The sequence below is a fragment of the Sardina pilchardus genome, chromosome 11 (assembly GCF_963854185.1).
Source record: "Sardina pilchardus chromosome 11, fSarPil1.1, whole genome shotgun sequence".
NCBI lineage: Eukaryota > Metazoa > Chordata > Actinopteri > Clupeiformes > Clupeidae > Sardina > Sardina pilchardus.
The window spans coordinates 13,128,271-13,149,723 of record NC_085004.1 but is presented as its reverse complement, the minus strand read 5'-3'; the positions used below and the strand labels follow the sequence as shown (position 1 = coordinate 13,149,723).

Here is a 21,453-nt window from a genome sequence, read left to right as displayed (position 1 = left end):
AACATTTCAGCAACATTTTAGCAACATTTCCGCAAAGGTACTGACCCGATTAAATTAATTCTGGACTCTCTATCCGACCACATAAAGACCTGGGGATACTTCGGTTTGGCTTAAGGGACCCTCTACTCACTACCACGTAAGTGTAATGTTGTTTGGAACAGTAGAAGAGGTATAAAAATTGCGTTTTGTAGCGGCGAAAGGACATGCCCGGTTCACTTCCAGGCTAACGAGTTTTGGCTAAAAGCGGTAAAATCAAATTTTCTCAAAACACATCCGAATGACATGATTTGATGTCAACTCAACGTATGTACTCCCAATCATCCATAAATTGATCTAAAGTGCATTTTACTCCAGCTAATTCCTTTAATTGTGGGTTGAGGGAGTATGGGTGGGGGAGCTGGCAGTGTGTGTAATCTTATTATTACCACGTTTTCATCGTGGTTTGTTTGTTTGTCCGTTTGTCTGTTTGTTTGCAAGATAACTCAAAAAGTTATGGACCTGGCCCCAGCTGTGGCACGACTGGCTGGGGCACCTGCACCGCACGCCGGCGACCCGGGTTTGATTCCCGCCCCGTGGTCCTTTTCGGATCCCACTCCTACTCTCTCTCCTGCTCATTTCCTGTCATACTCTCTACTGTCCTGTCCAATTAAAGGCATAAAAAGCCCCAAAAAAGAATCTTTAAAAAAAAAAAAAAGTTATGGACCTAATGACACAGAAACCAACTTTCCTTTATACATACCACTTGACACGCTTCTAATGTTGTAGAGGTTAACCAGCTCATTCTTCCTCTCCTCTATCCAAAAGGCCTCAAGATGCTCTGGCCCTAAATAAACGGTAACAGAAAAAAAAAACCATTAGCAATTCTGTAGTATACGACAACACCTAGCTCACGAGGGATTAAAAAACAAAATGACGAACGAGATGAAGGATAGCAGTTCTGACTTACGGAGAAATGGCTTGATAAGAAAGCCTTGATAGCCCTTGATTTCCGTGTACCAAGGAAAATGAGCACAGTTGAAAGGCAACTCCTTAGGCCACCAAGGCGGCCTGTATTCCTCATAATATTTGGGCCATGATGAACCCTGACTCATTGCTGAGGTAGAAGGGTGATAAAGTGTAATCAGACACAGTAGGGGTCAATATAGGTGGGTATACCATCTGTGAGATGGTACAGGCATCTGTGAGACAGTACACAGTAGTGTTTTTTTTTTTGCTTAATTTGCCTTAGCTAATCAGCTTCGGAGTCATTGGAATGGTAATTTGACTTATTTCGGGTTGAATGACAGCTGTCTCGCTTCCCCCTAGCTCCTCTGAGCGGAAAAAACAAGGGACGATGTTGGCACTTCCGGTACTTCCTAAGAGAAAGTCTCCAGCCTCGCGATCATGCTCATGAAAAGGCTGACTGACCGATTGAGGAGTTTTGTAAAATATACACGCTAAAGCTGTAGGGAAGCTCTGCAGAAAAATCTGCAAGCATAAAACAAGCGAAAAACCAAAAGTGAAAGTGAAACCGGCGATGAAATCGGCAAACCTGCATAGTTTTCCTTTAAAAACAAATGTTATGGGTCCATGACAGAAAGGGAAAAAAAACATTACCAATTCTGTTTGTGTCAATATAATTTCTATCCAAACTCAGGGTTAGATCCTGTCCATACTAAAATGATGGAACTCTTCCATTGAATTTTGTCTTCGATACCCTGGTTTGCCTGAACAAAGACCAAATGAGGCAAATAAGCAAAAGTGTTTCAATTTTGAGCCCAGAGATATGCTGCTGTGCACCATGCACAACCTCTACACCTACAACACCCACAAGTACATCAACTCCCTCTACAACTACACCTACAACTCCAACATCGACAACAACCTCCAACAACAACTACAACCACCGAAACACCTTCAACACCTGCAACTTGAACAACTTCCCCCATGACCACAACGACATCTACTACATCTACCAGCACAGTAACGTCTATAAGACCTACAGTAGAACATCTATTACACCGTGTTCCTGTGTGAGTGATCTAACTGGATTGATCTCGGTCCCCCGTCACCAAACCCTGATGAATAGGTTCCATAGGGTGTCCTTTAACATAAAGGAATTGGTACATTTTAATTGCTGTGATAATGTCATTCAAGCAGGGTCCAGAAAATAGATGCAGCAGCAAACTTGAGAGGTCTTTGTTTTATATAAATTACTTTTATTAGCCATAAATCACCAACATTTTTCAAAAATTATATAATCCACATACCTGAGAGCACAGAGACAATGATATTTTGTGAAAATATCATGATTCCCTATGCATGTATTTGATTTGATTCAATGTCATGAACATAATGTACAGTGCTCATGTCATCAACAGATGGCTACATAAGCAGAATTCTATATAAAAACATTGTGCATACTTCAGGACACAGTTCCTGGACGGGTCTATGACTCACACTATTGGTCCCTACGTTGGACAAGGGTTAGCCTCTGTGTACACAAGATACTGTGCCATTTGGGAGTAATTAATCAGGTACCCATTATTCACGGCTAAACCTGGGTTGGCATTGGCACTGGTACGTTATAAATCAATTGATATGTCATAAGACACTTGACCTCAAGTATTGTTTATTGTCCCATTAACATGGGATGTAAATGCAGTCAAAACACTCAAAAACATTTAAAGAGACAGAGAAAAAAATGTAAGGAGAAAAAAAATACTACAATTATTCCATATATTATTACACATATTTTTTTCTTATTGTCTGGATATTAGAGTATGATCAGCCTAAATTCTGAGAGAATTCTGTGGAAATGCCTGGGCCCAACCCTCATCCTGACATCCTGATGTCACTCCTTAAGGGAATGTGGTATAAAACTGTCAGCACAGGTGAGAAATTTTCTAAATCTACCTGTGAGGAATCCGCCGCACCACACAGTAGACACTATGGGGACTGAGAAGGATATATGCAGAGGGATGCTGACATGGCTCACCCTCTCCATCTCTCTGACCTCTTCACAAACAGGTAAGCCAAACAGGGGCCATGAAGCGGTATGGCAAGATTAAATTAAGTGAATTAAATGAAATTACGTCCAACAACAATAATTTTCTTGAATCATAGAGGCTACTTCAGAACTTAACATTCTGTGGCAGATGATTTTTGCAGTGGCATCCAGCTATTCATAAAACAAGTTGATATAATGTCATATCATATATAATATAACAACTGGGGCCTAATCCATCCTCTTTAAATCTCTGAGACTGTCATTTATATCATTGGTGAGATATGAACAGTTATAAAGTACAAGTAGGTCTGGTGGAAATATTTATAAAGGTCTGAATCAGAATTAATACCACCCCACCAGCCAATCAGAAAAGCATTTAATCTCTCCGGGTAATAACAGCTAGTTATCACCAAAGATCATAGAACGCTCCGCTCTGGTTATCTTTATCCAACATGAACATTCCAAATCAAAGCGTGAGAATAGTAATTTTGTGACATGACGGATACACCAAGGCTAAGATTTGAACTATTTTTGTGGGTGAAAGTTGAAGAAACAAAAAGCTAAATAAACAATAGAAGACACAATTTAGTATCTTTAAACAAAATGAGTTGGTTTGTTTAAAAGTAAAATGACACTTATAGGTGTAGTGTTGGTAAAAGATATCGCCATGACTCAATTAAGAATCGCCAGTCAGCCTTCGGACTCGTACCCGTGATATCCTTTACTAACACCACTCTCCCTCATGTCACATTGCTTAAATATGCACACATGTACAGTAGTTGGTTTCATGGTACATATGACAAGACCTGTGTCTTTAAACATTTTCACCTTCTCATTCATACTATGATTGATTTTTCAGTTGGTCCAACCACCATCAACATCATTCCTACTATGACAACACAGGTCTTCTCTGGTAAGATTTTATGAAAAACTTGTTAGCTTTTTCATTGTAGTTAGTAGGCTAGCAATGTCCTCAAGAAGACAAACTGTGGAAATGTGGGTCCTTATTTTACAGCTAGTCAAGCACACAACGACCAGGTCTGCAGCACATGGGGTAACTACCATTTCAAGACCTTTGATGGAGACATCTTCCAGCTTCCGTCCAGCTGCAACTACATCCTGGCTACTCAGTGTAAGAGCAGCTATGAGGATTACAACATCCACATGAGGCGGACATTGGAAAATGGCCTGCCAACCATCAGCAAGATCACCATGATGTTGCAGGGGAGCAGAGTCGAGCTGTCCGCAGGCATTGTCAGTGTCTCGGACCAAATGTGAGTAGTCTCAAACATAGAAAATGAAATAGTTTAAAAGAAAAAAAATGAAATAGTTTAAAAAATCCCCAAGGAACAACTGAAAAGGCCAAATTAAGGACTGTTATTATAGCCTACTGTATGTTTTCTTCCAGTGTGAAACTACCATATGGTAATTCAGGGATTTTCATCGAGAGAACATCTTCTTACGTCATAGTAAAGGCAAAACTGGGACTGTTACTCATGTGGAATGAAGATGATGCTGTTTTGGTAAGCCATCACAGCAGTGATGAATTACGAGCAGCATTCTATGCTTAAGGAAGACATATGTGATGGGAATCCTATGCAACTTCATAAAAAAAAGACTATAATAAGGTTTATATATATATATATATATATATATATATATATATATATAAGGATTTTCTTAGACCAGAGGTTTCCTTTAATCCCTCTTCATATAGTTTAATTAGTTGGTCAAAATATATATATATATATATATATATATATATATATATAAAGACCTACATTAGCACCTGAACTATATATACTATAACTATAACATACTAATATATACTATAACTATAATATACTAATATTCATGACTAACATATTACCCCCCTCCTTACAACAGGTTGAACTGGATGCAAAGTACAAAAATCAAACCTGTGGTCTCTGTGGCGACTTCAATGGAGTCCCAGTGTACAATGAGTTCATCATGAATGGTATAGTTCCATGAGAAAATCACAGTTAACGATCTAACATGATAAATAATAATGTAACATATTCATTATTCTGATGAATAAAAACACGTGTCAATGTGTTGCAGGAGATGTCCTGCCGCCATCTACATATGGAAACATCTGGAAGGTGGATGGGCCAAAGGAAACATGCGAGGAACAGACTTTGCAGGAAACACAAGATTGTGGAGATGAGGTGAGAAGATAATTAAGGAAAGCCAGCCAATTTCCCAAAAAGTTGGTGTGTTCCTTTAACACCCACAATTGTATATTTGTGATACCCTATGGACTTAAAGTAATGTACATACAGTGTGTGCTCAAAAAACTTTAGTGTTTGTAGACTGTCCTGGCTCTGTTAATGGGAACCAGAGTGACATGTCCTCAGGTCTGGATAATATAGAGTATATTTGGGGGCCACCCATAACCCAAAGATGGCGCTGATTGTAAAAACAAGTGAACAATTCTTATTTCTCCATAGCAGATTGACCTAGACCTATTCTTTCACCATATTAATCTCTAAACGTATGCATATTTTTGGCCCCAGTCTTATGCTCTTAAAATGTTCACTTTTGCCACAATTTCAAAGAAAAGCCAAACGTTATAAAAAGTTTCACAGGCTTCAATAAGAATAAAATCTTCACCAAAACTCACAGTTAATAGACAGAATTTGAGAATTTTGGTCAAAGAAACACACCCATGCACATACACATGCATACGCCCATTTTCACATTTTGCTTGGCCGCCACATTGTCGATTGCAGCTTTATCATATATTTATCCTGTCATAATGTGTACAGTATTCTTCTCAACTACTTTTTGAAATAGTTGCTATTTGCTTAGAATTTCTCTGGTATGGGATAAAGTCTTATATCTTATAATTATGGGGCGGTGGTAGTTTAGTGGTTAAGGAGTTGGCCTAGCGTGCAGTAGCCAGAAAGTTATCGGTTCAATTACCGGCTTCCACCGTTGTGCCCTTGAGCATAGCACTTACAGTATAACCCCAAGTTGCTCTGGGGACCATGTAATGACCTTGTAATATAGTTGACATATGGAAGTCACTTTGCATGAAAAAGGTGTCTGCTAAATGTAATGTACTGTAATTACACAAATGGAGGATCATTGTAAGCCTTTTGTGCACTTGACGAATGACGATGCTCTAAACCAGTTATACATTATTTTAAAATAGGAAAATGTCCAGGTTTTGGGTGATTTGTTTACATTTTGGCATTGATATCTGTCTTGCCTCTCTTCCTGTGCAGAATTTGTGCAGAGACATGTTCTCAAGTGATTCCTTCAGTGGCTGTCAGGATGTGGTGTCAACTAATACATTCATTCAAGTCTGCATGGAGGACATGTGCCACTGCAACACCTCTAAACCTTTCTGCTTGTGTGGTACCCTGGCTGAGTACTCCCGCCAGTGTGTCCACGCAGGAGGGAAGCCTGGCCAGTGGAGATCTAACTCGTTCTGTCGTAAGTGTTTCCATAGAGAGTAAATAAAGAGAAAGAGATGTACATGCAACTAGGTACAAATCCTACCAACTTAAGCTTAAAGAATTGACAAATAAATATCACTGGGTGAGTGCTAGCACAAGATTGTTAGATATAAACTTTAATTGACCTTTTCCACTTAATGATACACTACGCAATATTTTAATGTTAACATAACCTCTACCAATTTGATAGTAAACAAACCTGTAATAGGGGCATCGATTCACCTATAGCATAACCGCAGTGGGTCGCTACTGAGAACCAGAAACTTCAAGAATTACCAACCCTAAGACATTACGCGAGAATCGTGAAACAGATTTGACCTGTTGTTAGCCCTTTGGCTCCACAACAAAAACTTTTTCATTGTGTACAGGGAAAACAAGCCATGTGAAGTAAGCTATTTACTACGGCAAAGTAAAATACAGGTCTGGAGAGAGACCACTGCACACTTTTCTGATGTCATCCGACATTTTAATGATTTGATGGTCATATTCAAAATGAAGAGACAACAGCAAATTTGAATATGACTGTAAACTCATATCATTTGAATATCATTTAGCAACTGTAGGATGACATCAGAAAAATGTGCAGTGATCTCATTTGTCCTATAGCTGTATATCGCAAATCTGGATCAAATATGAAACTGCATAGTACTCCTTTAACAGATAGTTATTGACCTGTTCAGATATGAAGGTACAGTACATCAACCCTAACCACACAGTCATGGCAGGTAATGTGTTGTTTTGCAGTCTGTTTTGTTTCATCTGGCTAACTAAGGTTGTGTCTATCTGGCAGCTAAGTCATGTCCTCAAAACATGGTGCACCAGGAGTGTGGAAGCCCGTGTGTGGACACTTGCTCAAACCCTGACCGAGGACAGGTGTGTGAAGAGCACTGCATGGATGGATGCTTCTGCCCACCAGGTACATGGACTTCTTGTACCAAATTTGACACCCCTCTTTATTTTTCTATGCATGTGCATTGCCATTTTTCCCAAGTTTGATGCTCATTACATAAAGAGAAGCTGAACTATTAAATGTGACATCATATGTACATTTGACAAATCTCCAACATATTGTAAATATATTGTGCCCATCTGACTTGCCTAGAACTGTGTAATGAACTTGTAACCTTTTCTTTTCATTGTAAGATACTGTCTTCGATGACATCAACAAAACTGGATGTATACCACTAAGCCAGTGCTCATGTGTTCACAATGGAAAAATATATGCATCTGGAGAAAATTACACCAGTAGCTGTAAGGAATGGTAAGAATAATGCTCAGCATAAATATGTGAATGGAACATAGTGTCCTGTGTTGCTGGATTTAAAATGTTATGTTGATTGCCAATTATGCTGATCGTGTTGAATGTTAATTAACTTAGATAGAATTTCCTTTACAAATGCAGTGTTCCTTGAAGCGTATGAAGTCAGACTGTTTTTCATTTATGATTTGCACTTTATTTGAATGGTGAATTTGCCCATTTAATTCAGCCATGCCCACATATTCTGTTCAAAACAGCATTTTAGTTGATAAGCGCAGACAAGTTTTCATAGAGATCTGGTGGAGAAAACTAGTGTCATGAAGTGGCCGATATCCCTCTTTTTAAAAAGTGTTTGGACTTTCATGCATTCAATCTGGTAAGACAGTGAAAAGTGTGACAGGAACAGAGTAGCAGAAAGAGATGGGGAGGGATCAGGAAATGACCTGGGTTGGGTTTGAACATCAGGTTCTCATGGTTGCTGGAAACCTGACTGTGGGGCTGACGCTGTAGCTGCTTGTGCCACAGCACCCCCACACATGCCTCCTTTGGCCCCAGCCGTGGCGCAACTGGCTGGGGCACCTGCACCGCACGCCGGCGACCCGGGTTCGATTCCCGCCCTGTGGTCCTTTCCGGATCCCACCCCAGATCTCTCCCACTCGCTTCCTGTCATTCTCTCTACTGTCCTGTCCAATTAAAGGCATAAAAAGCCCAAAAAAAATAACCTTTATAAAAAAAAAAACATGCCTCCTTAACATGTCATCTCTTGCTCTAGCACCTGTGTCGGAGGTCAGTGGGGCTGTCTGGAGTACGACTGCCCAGGAACATGTACAGTGGAGGGGGGTTCTCACATCACCACCATGGATGGAAAAGCCTACACTTTCCATGGGGACTGCTCCTATGTCCTCACTAAGGTGAGAGGGGTCTGAACAAGGCAAGTAAGGATATTCAATTTGACACACTGTCCTGATTTCTGAAAGGATCACATATTTTTTTTCACTTTTTACCTTTAGCATTGCTATAGGGATGAATTCACTGTTCTTGGAGATCTCGTGAAGTGTGGTTTAACTGACAGTGAGACCTGCCTAAAGACAGTGACTCTGGCTCTTTTTGGAGGGACTACTGTGAGTTTAAATTCTAAATATTAGACATGAATGCATATAAAATACATTAAACTGAAATATTTGTGAAATTCATACAGTATGTACATGTACATAACTTTTTCAAGTGATGTTTTCTCTCATCTCTTGCAGGTGGTTGAAGTACGCCAAAGTGGAAGTGTTCATGTGAACAGAATGTATTCTCAGTTGCCACTATATACAGGTGTTAACATAAAGCATGCAAAAGCCGTAATCACATAGAATGTAAAAACAAATACTACAATTTGATCAATTGTATGACTGGATGAATGATGACTGGATTTTGTTCTCATTGACTTTGTAGGAGACCTCAGCATCTTCAAGCCATCCTCCTTTTACATTGTCATTCATACCAACATTGGTCTCAGTTTGGAAATCCAACTTGTACCAGTCATGCAGGTTTACATCAGTGCTGACCCCACATTCCAGGGGCAGACTTGTGGTATGTTGCTTTAATGGGTGAATACACCCTCTAATGAAAACTACTGATATAATATGCATATTACCCAGAGCAAGAAGCCCTCCCTTAATCGGTGCATGCATTGTGTGAGTTGTGTTGTTGTTTTGAGTTTGTTTTGTCTCATCATGTTATGACTTTTGGCCAGCTGCAGCAGTCAAATCCCATTATTCATTCTTCACAAACAAATCATAATGGAAGCATTTTGTACTTAAAAATTCAGACTTCTTAGACTTCAGTTACTTAAGCAGCTATTGGGATGCCTAATGTGTCATACAATGTCTGAATAATCCTTTAGGACTGTGTGGGAACTTTAACAACATGCAAGCTGATGACTTCACCACCATCAGTGGACTGAGAGAGGGCACTGCTGTGGACTTTGCCAACACCTGGAAGACAAGAGCTAGCTGTCCCGATGTGAAGAGAAGCTTTGAAAATCCCTGCAGTTTGAATTTTGAAAATGGTATGTTATCATCAGGTGTCAATTCAAGTCCAAATAAAATTGCAAATAAACCTCACTGTTAAAAATGTCCATGTAAATTTATAATAAATTACTGGCAGCACAGTTGCCCGTACATAACTGTATTTTTATATACAGCAATGCTGTGATGCAACTACAGTATGAACTAGAATGCATTTCTGAGGAACTGTCAAAGTGTGCTTGCTCAAGTGCGGTTCATCAACAGGCGCAAATAGGGAAATATGATGCACTGAACTAAACTTGATCACATCATATTTCAAAATCGGCGTACGGGTCATAGTGCATTAATGTACTTCTAAAACGGCAAAACAATTTTTTGCTAGTTGCAGCAAAGGGCACGAAATTGTATGTGTACCCTCACAATCGAGTCCTGAGTCCCTGTATGAGCTAACCTCCTGTAAATCTAGCGCCCCCTAGTGGACAAATGTCACCAAATGTACTGTGTGTTCTCAGTATGGGGTCCCAAGTCCATGTACCAAGTTTGGTTTTTATACAGTGTGTGAAAGCGTTGCTGAGATATGAGCCTACTTCCCGTGATTATAACACCTCTTAGTGGTCAAAATACACCAAATTTACTGTATGTCCTCAGGATGAGGTCCCGAGTATATGTACTAAGTTTAGTTTCTATTTGTGAAAGAGTTGCTGAGATGTGAGCATACTTCCTGTGATTGTAGTGCCCCCTTAGTGGTCAAAATACACCAAATTTACTGTATGTTCTCAGGATGAGGACCCGAGTATATGTACTAAGTTACTAAGTTTGGCTTCTATATGTGAAAGCATTGCTGTGACGTGGCATACTTCCTGTGATTATAGCACCCCTAGTGGTCAAAAGACACCAAATGTACTGTGTATCCTGAGGATGGGGTCCCAAGTCTGGACTTAATACATCAAAGCCTTGCAGATAGTAACTTTTGTTTCTGGTAACTCTTGTGAGGCTTGGTCCAAGGATCATGTACGTCAAGTTTCATGAAGTTCAGAGCAAATTTGTGACCCATGAATTTTTGTTGTTGTTTTCTATTAAATCCAATTGAGATCGCTAAGACATGTGACCAACTAGGCGGCAACATCATCAAAATGCAAACAATTATGGGTATGTTTGACCAGTTTACATGGGCTTATATTAGGTTAGTGTTTTGGCCTATGACTTGGCATGAAAATAATGAAAACTTAGCGTGAAAAAATAGTTAGAAAAACATAATCTTGGGCCTCCATACTGCTGCTATCCATGCCATTTCTCACCTTTTTGTCACCTCTGAAACATAGCGTGTATTATTATTTTTTATTATTTTTATTTACACAATAAAATATAAACTTCATGCCACTCTATTGCTGTTCATAATCACAGCAGGTAAACGGCATCTCGAGCACTACACTTCATTCTTCCCTCAAGTCCATAAAACTACTTAAGTTTGTGCCGCGGATTCCCAAAATGCTTTGTGTTGTCCACTGGGAATACGTCATGTTCTCAATCTTTATATTGCGGAAGAACGAAAAGGGTCAGTGACGCCATCTTCTCGAGCAACTTACACCAGAACTGACCATGAACTGACCAGACCTTCCAGAGTTGGATCGATGGCGATAGGTCAAAAGGTCTAGGGGCAGGAGCTGGCCCAAAATTAGGGAGACGGGAATAATTCCTGACGGATAACACTAAGTGTGCTGCTTAATTACTTTTTTTTAACACGACTACCCTTTTTCACTGCCACGTTCAAAGCAAAGGGTCACAAAAATGTCTGATATATCGTGTTCATTTATGTATCAATTCAAGTAAACATAAAACTGTGATATCTATTTCCTTTTATTTACAGAGCGGTATGCCCAATACTGGTGCTCCATGCTGACTGATCCGGCAGGAGTTTTTTCTCCATGCCACTCAGAGATCAGCCCAGACATCTACAAAACAGTGAGTTTTTTTCATGCTGCCAGTTTGCATCTTACCTCTCCTACTGTATCTTCACGTCTCCAACTATGGTTCAGGGTTCCCATGTCAAGTGTAAAATTGCATGACTTTTCCCTGACCTTCCCTAACAAACACCCGGAATTGGACACTAGTGATGTAACAAATAGTAAAGTATTTGCTTTTGCCATTAATCTGTGATACAGATCAGATTTCTAAAAGCCATAACACATTTATTCAGTGTAATATATGATATATTACTGGCTAACATAAATGACATATTACTGTTACGTTTTATCCGGAAGAAAATCCACATAACATTTTACAAACCAACCTTGACTCTAAAATCCTGCTTGTGTCAGCAGTGATAAGCTCAATTAAACAGCAAATCCTATTAACTTTTGTGTTTCTGCTGTAGAACTGCATGTACGACAGCTGCAACTGTGAGAAGAGTGAGGACTGCATGTGTGCTGCCCTCTCCTCCTATGTGCATGCATGTGCAGCTAAAGGCACCCAGCTGAACGGGTGGAGAAACACGACCTGCAGTGAGTACTCAGTACTGTAACTGCTTTTGGGAGGTCTTCTTAATATAGTTGAGATAATTGTCTCTACTATTCGCCTCAGTGAAGTGGCAGCCATTGTGTAAACCAAAACAAGGCTACAGGGTAAGCTGACTATATCATTGACGCATGGCTTGTGTACTCTGTAGACTCATTTTGGTTTCCAATGGCCGCTGCCTGAAGAAGGCGAATTCACAAAACAGTCTTAGATCACCGGGGGTGATTTGGATGTGTGAATAACTAGCTCTTTTGTTCAGTTCACACTAAGTTGAAGTATAACATAATCTTATCATGTTAACAAAGTAATGTGGCTATCTGGGGGCAATATTTGTTACAAACTGTATGAACCTTCTCTTAACCCTATAGGTGCCAGAGGTTTTTCCCTAAAACATTCGATTGTGACATCTTAATTTCAAAAGACTTTAACTTTAACTCAGAACTTGACATACTATACTTACACACACTTCACTTTGTACCCCCTTCTCTCTCATCTATTTATTCATTTTTTTCCAAATCTTTTTTTCTTCATCCTTTACACCCCTGCACAGGGAAGATGAGCAGCTAAAGGCCATTTCACTAGGTTTCACAACAGTATCTCTATGTACTGTATGTCACAAATAAAAATCTTTGAATCCTTGAATCCTCTCTCTAGACAAATACACCAACTCCTGCCCAAGCAACACAGTCTACTCCTACAGCATGACAAGCTGTGGCCGTACCTGCCGTTCCATCAGCCAGAATGACTACTCGTGCAACATTGACTTTGTGCCGGTAGATGGCTGTGGCTGTAAGGAGGGCACATATATGAATGAGCAAGGGGACTGTGTGGCTGCTACAAGCTGCCCTTGCTATGATGCCAACACTGTGATACCATCCAGAGAGGTCATAAGTAAAGATGGAGCCACATGGTGGGTATATGTTTTCTATCACAAACCTGAAACTCATCACTCATTATGAGGGGGGGGGGGGGGGGGGGGGGGGGGGGGGTTGGGCTATGACAACTGCTATGGCAATTTGGCAGCACTTTACTTGGATAGCCAAACCACACTCAGAGACTTTACTCATCATCTGTTAAGATTCACCTGAAAATCACCGTAACCAAATCCAGACCTTAACCTTAAGCATAGATTGTAATTAATGGAGTGTCAAGAGATACAGTAGATTGTTGATCATCTGAGCATACTAGATAGTCTGGGCAGACTATGCAGGCAATGTGTGACTGGACAATTTACTGGATGCAACTGAATGCTTCTGTGAACAATAATGTTAGAATATGTAAAAGCACATGGAATGGTTTGGGACATTTAGGACAATTCTGTTAGAGGACAGAATGAAACGTTGTAAATTTGTAGGTAAAATTGTTTATAATTAATAACTTACTTATTACTCTATTTTAGCACATGCAAACAAGGACAACTGCAGTGCATTGGTAAACTGCAAGGTAAGCAGATACTCCACATTTTATTCATTTTCATTGCCACAATCCTTATCTATTTCCCTCAATGTAACCCTAATTGTTATTACTATTAGCTGCCTCTTTCAACATATGAAAGAATAGAATATATACTTTTTTGATCCCGTGAGGGAAATTCAGTTCTCTGCATTTAACCCAATTTAACCGAATTAGTGAACACACAGCACACAGTGAACACAGTGAGGTGAATCACACAACCCAGAGCAGTGAGCTGCCTGCCCAACCAGCGGCGCTCGGGGAGCAGTGAGGGGTTAGGTGCCTTGCTCAAGGGCACTTCAGCTGTGGTGGACTGGTCGGGGATCGAACCGGCAACCCTCCGGTTACAAGCCCGATGCGCTAACCAGTACACCACGGCTGCCCCACCATATGATCATGTTCACCACCAACACATACTGTAATACCACTATAACATCACAAATGTTACTGTTATCATATTTTAGCCATGTTAACGACATGTCCTGAGCCCATGGTGTACTTCAACTGCTCCTCTGCTGGCCCTGGAGCCAAAGGTTCAGAGTGCCAGAAGAGCTGCAACACCCTGGACATGGCCTGTGTGAGTTCCCTACTTCACATACCCAAGTCTGAGGAGAACAACAAATCTGTTCTTTACCAGAACGGAACCTTTTGTGACTAACTGCTGTTACGTCCGTACAGATAAGCACAGAATGTGTGTCGGGATGCATGTGCCCCACTGGCCTCGTCACTGATGGGAAGGGTGGATGTATTAGCGAGAACGATTGCCCCTGCACCCATAATAGCGTTCTACACCAGCCTGGAGACTCTATCAAGGTTGACTGCAATACCTGGTATGTTTGTTTGACTACTTTAAGACATCTTATACAAATTCAAAACAACCTTATCATCAGGACCTTGAGCAATGTCTGATATTCTTCTTTACATCTAAACAGTGTTTGTAAGGATAGAAAATGGCAGTGCACTTTCAACCAGTGCCATGGCACTTGTACCATCTATGGAGATGGACATTACATCACTTTTGATGAAAAACTCTACACATTCAATGGAGGCTGTGCATACATTCTTGCCCAGGTTAATAGTTTTACTTTTACCTGGATAGATCTATGAAATTGGATTTGACAGAAAATGTTAATCACATCACTAAGTCTTTCTTTTGATTCAGTAAGTTTTGGTTTTGCCATCTTTTGTCATCTTTGTCAAATTGCCTATGTCATGCAGGATTTCTGTTCCAACAACAAAGACAATGGCACATTCAGAGTCATCACTGAGAATATCCCATGTGGAACAACAGGCCCCACTTGTTCAAAGTCCATCAAGATTTTCTTGGGTGTAAGGAATCTGAACTCACTCTTTAGGGAAAAAAAAATCTCAATTGTCAGGAGCTGGGTCCTTTCCACATTCGGCCCAAGTTTGAGTCCAACCCAGGGTCATTTCCTGATCCCAGCTCAACTTTTGTCTTTCACTTCAGTTTTTTTCTTCAATTTCCACTATCCTGTCCCACATATGTACATATTTAAAACAGAACACATTACTGTAACTGAAGCAGTGAAAACATTCAGTTTCACTCTCTTTGCAGAACACTGAGCTGATACTGACGGACGGGAGTAACCAGGTGGTCCAAAGAGACTCGGGAGAGAAAATACCCTACAAAACCCGCATTATGGGAATCTACCTGGTCATTGAAGCTGATAACGGGCTTATTCTCATATGGGACAAGAAAACAAGCATGTTCATTAGGCTCAGTCCAGAATTTAATGTAAGTTTACCTGCTTTGCCGCCACAACTGTATACTGTGTAATGTGCTATCTCATGTAGATGTTCCAGGAAAATTAATCTATATCAACACCAATCCTGACAGGGTCGCGTCTGTGGTCTGTGTGGAAACTACGATGGCAACACTAACAATGACTTCACCACAAGAAGCCAAGAAGTCGTTATTGATGCCCAGACATTTGGCAACAGCTGGGCGGTCTCTTCAAGCTGTCCAGAATCAATGGTTGCTACGACCCAACAGCTTGCTGTGAGCTCAAAGACTGCTGTGAGCCCAAGTGCTAATAACCCCCACAGGCAGTCCTGGGCTCAGAGACAGTGTAGCATCATCACAGGCACGGTCTTCTCTTCCTGCAAGGTAAGAACAGGGGCCACAGGAGGACAACGAAAGGGATCTAGAGTTATAGGGAGGCGCGTAACTTAAGCGCTCTGTTCACAAACATTAGTGTACGTTTCAACAATTAGCTTCCACTATAAGGGCGCTTGAGACAAATCTAGACCAATGGATATAAATGATGTCTGGTGCACAAACACCAAAAAAAGAAGAAATGTTTTATTGTTTTATAAATTACACAATAAAACACATCTGAACAATACATTGTATGAATTATATATTTATTATATATTTTTAAAAGGTGGATCCTTCTCCATTCTATGATGCTTGCGTGAGTGACTCAGGTGCCTGTGATAGTGGTGGAGACTGTGAGTGTTTCTGCACTGCAGTGGCAGCTTATGCAGCCGCCTGTAATGAAGCTGGAGCCTGTGTAGCCTGGAGAACCCCAAAGATCTGCCGTAAGTCATGGCAGCATATCTGTCATGTGCTCTCACACTTAAATAAGTATTTCATACAGTATGTAGATGTTTGCCGTAAGTCTCTTCTCTGATAGAAAAATAATCATAAAGCCACGATGTTGAAACAAAACCCCTTGCTGCTGCTTCACCAGTAAAATAAATGCAAGCAAAAAGTTTGCCTGAAGCTGCCTGAAAGAGAAAGTGAAGATACGCACAAGATATGCCTATTCCCATTTCCACATGGCTTGACCAAATCAAAGAAATCTTTCCTAACTCAAAAGAGGAAGGCGAAGCACATAAACACATTGTGTTAACCCTTAGATGAATAAGTGGGGTCAAAAATGACCCCAGAGGTTGTTTTCTTGCAGTATCTTCTTCATTTTAATTTTTTTTAATTTAACCTTCTATGTATTCCTCAAATAGGTTGTCTTTGACATGAGGCCATTTGGATTTGTGTCTCACTGTTATATTTTTAAAGTAATTTAATGTTTTGTATCAGTACCACCGATCCGCATAGGTGGGGTCAAAAATGACCCCAAGCATTTTCTATGGAATTTCAAAAGTTAACCCTAGGATCTTTTGATTTTTATCAACTGTGGCAGTCAGGTATACATTTACTGTTGATTATCACATCTCATGTCAGCAGTTTCACCATCCTGAAGGCTATTTTTACACAACAACATAAATCTAAGTATCATCATATAATGTGGCGGCCAAGCGTTCATAGCGACGTCGCTTTTTGATCCTTCGATGTCCGCTCTTCCTATAATTGTGAAGCAGAATTCACCAAGTGATATTTACAGAGGGATTTGTTCATATAGCGTTCTTGGCCTGATTTTATGACTTTTTATGCCTAAAAATAGGGCAAAAATCATTTTTTTAAGCCAATTGGCAGTACCTTCTGATTTACTGGATAACAAAAGAAGATATTCATAATCACCTCTGTAAATGTTTTTTTATTTGATATATTAACACTACAAAAAAAATATTTTCAACCTGGCTTTTTCCAATGGTCAGATTCTTCGCATCAAAACATATATGCAAATTAGCGCATATTTAATTAGACATGACCTAATTAACATATTTAAACATAAATACAGAAAACTTGCAATACGTTTTTTTCTCCTATTTATGTGAGTATTCAACTGGTAAAGTTTCATGAAGATATCTCTAAGTTAAAAATTTTACCCTATTCACCTATGTTGAGATAATTTTAGGATGTTTACCTTTTTTGACTATCTAAAAGCTGTTTTGTAATAAAATGTTAATAAAAAGTGATGCATCAATATGTCCAACATGAAATAAAAACATTTTAGACAAATATATAATAAAAATCATCATCTTTAACCAAAATGAGAGACATTATTTGAGTTTACAGCAAAAAACGCATGCATTCTAATTGGGGTCATTTTTGACCCCACTCATGGAAGAGTGTAGGTATTGGTAGCCTATGCATCTAAGGGTTAAGTAAAAAAATACTTTAGTATAATTTCCCAATGGCTTGTCCTCTTTGCAGCTCTCTTCTGTGATTACTACAACCCACCTGGTGAGTGTGAGTGGCACTACAAACCTTGTGGAGCTCCTTGCATGAAGACCTGCAGGAATCCCACTGGGCAGTGCTCTCAGAAGACACCAGCGCTTGAGGGTATGTCTCAACAACATAAGGCAGCAGAACCCAAATCACTCACTACCAGACATCCTCAGTTTTCCACCAATGTTCAAACAGCTATGCAACCTGCTTACAAATAAGACCTTCATTTTTATGCTGTGCTCTCTATAGGTTGTTATCCTCAGTGTCCCGCTGATCAGCCATACTTTGATGAAGATCAGAAGAAGTGTGTGGAGAGAGAGGCATGTGGCTGTTATGTAAGAGAGATTAAATACAGCTATGGACAGAAAGTACCCCACAACGAGTCCTGTCAGACATGGTATGAACTTTATTTTTAAACTAACCCTTCGCAAAACAGCTTTAGGAGATCATAAATCAGAGTAGTGTGCTCATTACTTAATGATTTTTGCATGTGCAAGAGCACCAGTCTAGAAACAAACAGGGTTCTGCAGATATTTCCTTTGAATTCAGACACCTATGAAAACAATTAGCTTCATGAACCAAATGGGCACCCACGTTACTATCAAACAACAAAAACAACAGGCCAAACAGGTTACAAAAACAACAGGCCTGTTCTTAAACTGCACAAACTGATCGACACCAGAACAATTTTGGCCTCTTTTATTACCATAACAACCTTGCACTTGAGCGGTAAACAGAGCAGTTGTGTAAACTACATCACAATTTATGTTCTGTACTCACACATGTTTGTACAAGTGGCATAGTGTGAGTCAGTATGCCTCTAGATTACAAAAAACTCTTTCAGAATGTGCATTCAATCCCATCTTAAATGGGACTTGGAACCAAGAATAACCACTGTATTCCCACCATGAACTGAAATTACTGAAATTGGAAATTGGAAACCTTGGTATGATGTGGGAGATGTGATTAATTATTCTCCATTTCCAGCAACTGTACAGCGACTGGGGTTACGTGCCACTATGACATCAATGGTAAGGAAATCCTTCAGACTAAAATCACATACATTTAGAACACTATAAACATCATGATACATGCATTTACATACATTTAGAACACTATACAAATTATGATACTGTTTCTGAGTATATTTCACATATTTCTGTTCTCTGCAGCATGCACCTGCAAAATAAATGGCCAGGAATATCAATACAAGGCAGTTCTCTACAATACAACAGACGGGCTAGGTGGTTGTATGACAGCCATTTGCCATGTAAACGGAACAATTAAAAGGAAACAAGTACATTGTGACATGACCACATCTATCCCTACATCAACACCAATAAGTTCAACAACAGCTGTGCCTCTTACAACAGTCTTTGTCTTTACCTTACCAACAGGTTAGTCCATATTTTTAAGTAATTAGATAACCCGACAAATATTAAAAACAAGACTAACAAAATTAATATGAAATGAAATGCATGAAATTATATTAATGCTAAAAAATGTACTGGTACTATAATTTGCATCAAAAACTACAGCTGGAGAACAGACAACCACAGCAAGTAAGCTAGCAACATCAGATGCAACTTCTGTGCCTAGCACACAAACATCAGGCCCCGTAGTAACATCAAAACCCACAGTTGTTACCACAACTACAGCCAAGCCAACCACAACAACAGTGTTTGTTGAAACTACAACAGAGGAACCTGCCACAACATCGCCTAAACCACCAAGGGATGAAACCACTGGGCCATCAACAGCATCTACAACGATCATTGTGGAAAAGACGACCGAAACAGGTACACCATCGACATCAACGGCTGGGCCAAGCACACAAACTTCAGGCTCTGTTGCAACATCAAAACCCACAGTTGTTACCACAACAACAGCCAAACCAACCACAACAACTGTTTTTGTTGAATCTACAAAAGAGGAACATTCCACAACATCTACTAAACCATTAAGGGTTAAAACAACTGGGCCATCAACGGCATCTACAACGATCATTGTGGAAAAGACGACCACAACAGGTACACCATCAACATCAACGGCTGGACCAAGCACACAAACTTCAGGCCCTGTTGTAACATCAAAACCCACAGTTGTTACCACAACTACAGCCAAACCAACCACAACAACTGTTTTTGTTGAAACTACAACAGAGGAACCTGCCACAACATCAAATAAACCACCAAGGGATGAAACCACTGGGTCATCAACTGCATCTACAACGATCATTGTGGAAAAGACGACTACAGCAGGTACACCATCAACATCAACGGCTGGACCGAGCACACAAACTTCAGGCCCTGTTGTAACATCAAAACCCACAGTTGTTACCACAACAACAGCCAAGCCCACCACAACATCTGTATTTGAGACAACAACAGAAGCAATTACTTCAACTAGGCCACCAAAGGATGAGACTACACTGCCAACAACTTTCTCAACAACACAAATATCGGCAGAAACGACAACAACTAGGTCACCATCAATTTCTACTGACATACCTGTGTCAAGCGCAGGGACCTCAACGTCAGTTGTGATTACATCTGGTCCAACTACTGCAACCACCACAACAAAAGCACCTACAACAACAGCTCAAGCTGAATCTACAAAAGAGGAACATTCCACAACATCTACTAAACCACTAAGGGTTAAAACAACTGGGCCAACAACTGCATCTACAACGACAGTTGAGAAAGAATCAACAACAACAGGCACACTAGCAACATCAGGTGCAACTTCTGTGCCAAGCACACAAACGTCAGGCCCCGTAGTAACATCGAAACCCACAGTTGTTACCACAACTACAGCCAAACCAACCACAACAACTGTTTTTGTTGAATCTACAAAAGAGGAACATTCCACAACATCTACTAAACCATTAAGAGTTAAAACAACTGGGCCATCAACGGCATCTACAACGATCATTGTGGAAAAGACGACCACAACAGGTACACCATCAACATCAACGGCGGGACCAAGCACACAAACTTCAGGCCCTGTTGTAACATCAAAACCCACAGTTGTTACCACAACAACAGCCAAGCCCACCACAACATCTGTATTTGAGACAACAACAGAAGCAATTACTTCAACTAGGCCACCAAGGGATGAGACTACACTGCCAACAACTTTCTCAACAACACAAATATCGGTAGAAACGACAACAACTAGGTCACCCAAAATTTCTACTGACATACCTGTGTCAAGCGCAGAAACCTCAACTTCAGTTGTGATTACATCTGGTCCAACTACTGCAACCACCACAACAACAACACCTACAACAACAGCTCAAGCTGAATCTACAAAAGAGGAACATTCCACAACATCTAGTAAACCACTAAGGGTTAAAACCACTGGGCCATCAACGGCATCTACAACGATCATTGCGGAAAAGACTACCACAACAGGTACACCATCAACATCAACGGCTGGGCCAGGCACACAAACTTCAGGCCCTTTTGTAACATCAAAATCCACAGTTGTTACCACAACAACAGCCAAGCCCACCACAACATCTGTATTTGAGACAACAACAGAAGCAATTACTTCAACTAGGCCACCAAGGGATGAGACTACACTGCAAAAAACTTTCTTAACAACACAAGTATCAGTAGAAACGACAACAACTAGGTCACCAA

At 40.2% G+C, this 21,453-nt stretch overlaps 1 protein-coding gene across 1 annotated transcript; it reads left to right on the top strand.

Moving 5' to 3' along the window:
- Window positions 1-150: 150 nt before the first annotated feature.
- LOC134096191 (mucin-5B) lies at window positions 151-20,416 on the top strand (the record flags this gene model as incomplete). The annotated part of the gene is made up of 30 exons (XM_062549940.1): window positions 151-187; window positions 4,005-4,263; window positions 4,398-4,512; window positions 4,877-4,967; window positions 5,072-5,178; window positions 6,241-6,451; window positions 7,265-7,390; window positions 7,618-7,735; window positions 8,505-8,643; window positions 8,743-8,853; window positions 8,983-9,052; window positions 9,173-9,310; window positions 9,624-9,788; window positions 11,615-11,709; window positions 12,122-12,248; window positions 12,916-13,171; window positions 13,661-13,704; window positions 14,178-14,290; window positions 14,392-14,543; window positions 14,646-14,784; window positions 14,932-15,042; window positions 15,290-15,469; window positions 15,572-15,709; window positions 15,746-15,841; window positions 16,119-16,275; window positions 17,792-17,920; window positions 18,056-18,203; window positions 18,794-18,837; window positions 18,979-19,103; window positions 20,327-20,416. Coding segments are annotated over 30 exons (3,831 nt in total), but the record flags the coding sequence as incomplete, so codon positions are not given.
- Between the last annotated feature and the right edge of the window lie 1,037 nt (window positions 20,417-21,453).